The sequence below is a fragment of the Quercus lobata genome, chromosome 10 (assembly GCF_001633185.2).
Source record: "Quercus lobata isolate SW786 chromosome 10, ValleyOak3.0 Primary Assembly, whole genome shotgun sequence".
Lineage (NCBI taxonomy): Eukaryota > Viridiplantae > Streptophyta > Magnoliopsida > Fagales > Fagaceae > Quercus > Quercus lobata.
Window position 1 is genome coordinate 11,932,800 of NC_044913.1, and position 3,959 is coordinate 11,936,758.

The following is a 3,959-nucleotide window of genomic DNA, read 5'->3' on the forward strand; positions in this document are numbered from 1 at the left end:
TTTATATTATTTTTCAGGTACTTTAAAGTTACCGACATCCTTTATAATGAACAATTTTTTTTAGTATTTCTCTTTATTCTCAATCACTCACGATAAGGAACTTCTTCTCAAAAAAAAAAAAAAAAAAAACCTTACAATAAGTTACATGTTTATTGGTTTTTTTATATATAAATATTTTAGACTTTTTAGTTACTTTATATATCTAAAAAAAATGCGATAAATAATATATGAAGTGGATGATTTTTATTTTCATTGTACTAATGGATTAATGGTATCTGAAAAAAGGAAAAAAAAGAAAAAGAAAAAAGAAAAAGTAAATTTCCGAACAAAAGCAGACAAGTTTCAGGAAAAGAGGAGGCATCTCTATATATGCTCTCGATAATCGAACCCTTTCTCTCTCTGTCTGTCTGTCTTTCCTTTGCAGCCACACACACACACACAATGGAAAGACAAATCAATAGGACTAGTTTTCTCATCTTCTTCTTGTTCTTATTACTCTCACATTTCAATGTAAGTATATCTAAGTATCTTCTTGTTTTTGGCTTTACATTACTCTTTACACTCTCTATCCTATCTATCTGTAGCATGAACCTTCTTGTGTTAATTTGTCTGATATATGCAGGTTTCTCATGCCAAGACGGCGACGACGACGATGACGACGACAACAACAACTGAAACAGTCACACCAATCTCTTCACTCCAAGTCCAAGCCAACCCTTTCACTCCCAAAGCATCTCTCATCCGCTATTGGAACAACCACATCTCAAACACTCTCCCAAAACCGCAATTCCTTCTCTCCAAAGCCTCACCACTCAATGCCCAAGACTCAGCCTTTTTCACAAACCTCGCATCCCAAAACTCACTCTCTTCCCACTTCAACTCCTTCTGTTCCTTAGCCAATTTGTACTGTCTTTTCGAAAATCAAGCAACAACCCAAGTTTCTATCCCCACCAAAGACTCAAACTTTACTGCCTACTCCAACAAACACTTCGAAAACTATGGTTCCTCCAAGCGAACAGGGATCGACTCGTTCAAGAACTACTCAGATGGGTTAAACAACCTCAATGACTCGTTCAAAAAATACAGCAGATCCTCAACGAGTCACAGTGAAACCTTCACAAACTACGCAAACAACGGCAATGTAGCCGACACCAACTTCACCAGCTACGCCTCCGCAGCCACTGGTGGCTCCGGCGAGTTCAACAACTACGACAAGCTCGTCAACGTGCCCAATCTCCAATTCACTGTCTATAACTCGGACTCCAATAATCACAAACTCACTTTCTCAACCTATAGCGACGACACCAACTCGGGCTCTCAAGCTTTCACCATCTACAACAAGAATGGACACTCCACACCTAGCGAGTTCAACAATTACGACGGCAATTCCAACACCATTGCTTCAACTTTCACAAGCTACGGCGATTCAGGTAAAGGTTCAAACGACTCGTTTAAAGTGTACGGTCAATCAGGTAATAACCCACATAACAATTTCAAGAGCTATGGCAATGGTGGGAGCTCAGGGATCGATAGCTTTCAAAGCTATAGATATAAAGCAAATGTGGGTGACAATTCTTTTCAATCTTATGCTAGGAATTCAAATTCCGGGAAAGTGAATTTCGCAAACTATGGGAAATCATTTAACCATGGAAATGACACATTTAAAGAGTATGGTAAAGGCACAGTTAATCGTGGTACGTCAATAGGATTCAGATCTTATAGCATGGACCGCGCATTCAAGGAATACGCGTTAAAGGGTGTCACATTTTCGGAGTACAGCAATTTCAGCACTGTGACACAGAGTACTATTGGTTCTGTACGTGGTAGTGACATTTCTGTAAATAGATGGGTGGAACCGGGCAAGTTTTTTAGGGAGTCTATGTTGAAGCAGGGAAATGTCATGGTGATGCCCGACATTAGTGACAAAATGCCCAAAAGGTCGTTTTTGCCCCGGGGCATTTTGTCGAAACTACCATTTTCGACCTTGCATTTGTCCGAGATTGCGGGGATTTTCCACGCGCGGGAGGGCTCGGCTATGGGGCGCGTGCTGGCCAACGCGCTGTCTGAGTGCGAGAGGGGTCCGAGCCAGGGTGAGACCAAGCGGTGCGTGGGCTCGGTGGAGGACATGATAGACTTTGCAGTCACGGTTTTAGGCCACAATGTGGTGGTGAGGAGCACCGAAAATGTGAGTGGGTCAAAGCAAAATGTGACGATTGGGTCAGTCAAAGGGATCAACGGTGGAGAAGTGACCAAATCGGTGTCTTGCCATCAGAGCCTGTACCCTTACCTACTGTATTATTGTCACTCTGTGCCGAAAGTTAGGGTCTATGAGGCTGACATTCTTGACGTGGAGAGCAAGGCTAAGATCAACCATGGTGTTGCCATCTGTCACCTTGACACGTCAGCATGGGGCCCAGAGCATGGGGCCTTCGTGGCACTGGGGTCCAGCCCAGGACAAATTGAGGTGTGCCATTGGATCTTTGAGAATGACATGACATGGACCATTGCTGATTGATTTATTGGGCTTCACATTTTTATAAAAGTTTGATGATAGCATTAATCTCATTAGGCCTAGGTTGGTGTGAATTGGCACTTTTTATGTTTTGTTTTGATGTTCTTTAATTTATCACTTCAATGATATAGTAATTATATTTGGTTGATCATTACCCATTAAAAAAAAAATTGTATGCCAATTTTTATATAATTGTCAATTTCATATTATTTGTCAATTTTAATGTTCAACAATTAGGACCACCGACCATTAGTTATAAATCTCTTAAAGATTGTAATAAGGTCAATGCCATAGGTCTTTTTACAAGAATTATTTTACAAGGTTAGGTGTTATACACTTTATACTTCCTGACTGTCTTCTTCCTTCCTCTTTGTGAGTTTAATTCGAAGAGACTAGAAATAAATAAATGGGAACAGCCAAGTAAAAGGCTAAAGGCAACAAGAAATTAGAAAAATCAGCAGTATGACAGTATCCATCCATGAAAAAGTAATGTCCAAATTCCTTTATGAGGAAAAAAATTTAAGTTTGAAATTTGATTCCTCTTCTTTCTGCAGTCAAATTCACTATTCCTAGATTGACAAGAAGTAAAAGCTTAAATTCAATGCAAAAGATAGATAGTTAGATATACGATTCTGATTTTGATGGAACAAAATCTTTCGTGAGTAGGTTCGGTTTTTACGCTAATGTAATTTCATAGGTGCTATATTTTAAATTTAAAAACTAAATTCAAACGTATAATTACATTGGATTTTATTAGGCGAAAATGAATTTTTGATCCCTATATTTTGGGTCAATTTTCATTTTGTTCTAAAATTGATTTCGTTGTAAATTTTGTCCCTAAAAAAAGAAAATCGTTTTTAAAATGATCCATGCCATCAACCCATTAACGGAAACCTCCTACATGACAGACGGAGTGCCCTGCTTATTGACATGGCACAAATGTGATCATTAAAATATTATTAAAAATAATTATTTGGTATTTTTTTAATGTCATGTCAGATTTAAATTAATAAAACATTAAAAAAAGGCCATATCGGAATATTCAAAAAAAATTTAAAAATAAACATAAATATAATTTTATTTTATACTTTTTTTTTCGTAAGAACATTTCTTCTTTTCTAGAACATGAACATCATGTTCTTCCCTGGCATACAAACTAGCAAACCCAAAATTTTACTTAAGAAACAAACACACAAAAAAAACCCAAAAAATTCAGCTCAAAAACAAAATCATAAATCTCAAATCCACCATTTTTTCAAACACCAGCAAAATCATCAAATCCCAAAGCCCCAGAGTAACAAATTAATCCAAAAATACAACATAACCAACCCAAACAAAAAAAATCTCAAACCCAGAAAAACCCATCTTAGGCAAGTTGAACCCAGAAAATCAAGCAATCCCACCTCATAACCCAAAAAGTCGAACCAAGAAATCCACCTTAGAACCC

The 3,959-nt window shown here is 37.7% G+C and overlaps 1 protein-coding gene across 1 annotated transcript; it reads left to right on the forward strand.

Annotated features, from left to right (window-relative positions):
* Window positions 1–390: 390 nt before the first annotated feature.
* On the forward strand, window positions 391–2,663 carry LOC115965854 (polygalacturonase 1 beta-like protein 3). The gene is made up of 2 exons (XM_031085144.1): window positions 391–510; window positions 623–2,663. Exons 1-2 carry the CDS (start codon window positions 442–444, stop codon window positions 2,513–2,515), a joined length of 1,962 nt encoding a protein of 653 aa, XP_030941004.1. The 5' UTR covers window positions 391–441; the 3' UTR covers window positions 2,516–2,663.
* The last annotated feature ends 1,296 nt before the right edge of the window (window positions 2,664–3,959 follow it).

Bases quoted from the DNA above. Each gene is read 5' to 3' on its own strand.
- LOC115965854 (XM_031085144.1), top strand. From the start codon at position 442: ATGGAAAGACAAATCAATAGGACTAGTTTTCTCATCTTCTTCTTGTTC. The intron at 511-622 runs GTAAGTATATCT...TGATATATGCAG, and splicing joins TATTACTCTCACATTTCAAT to GTTTCTCATGCCAAGACGGC.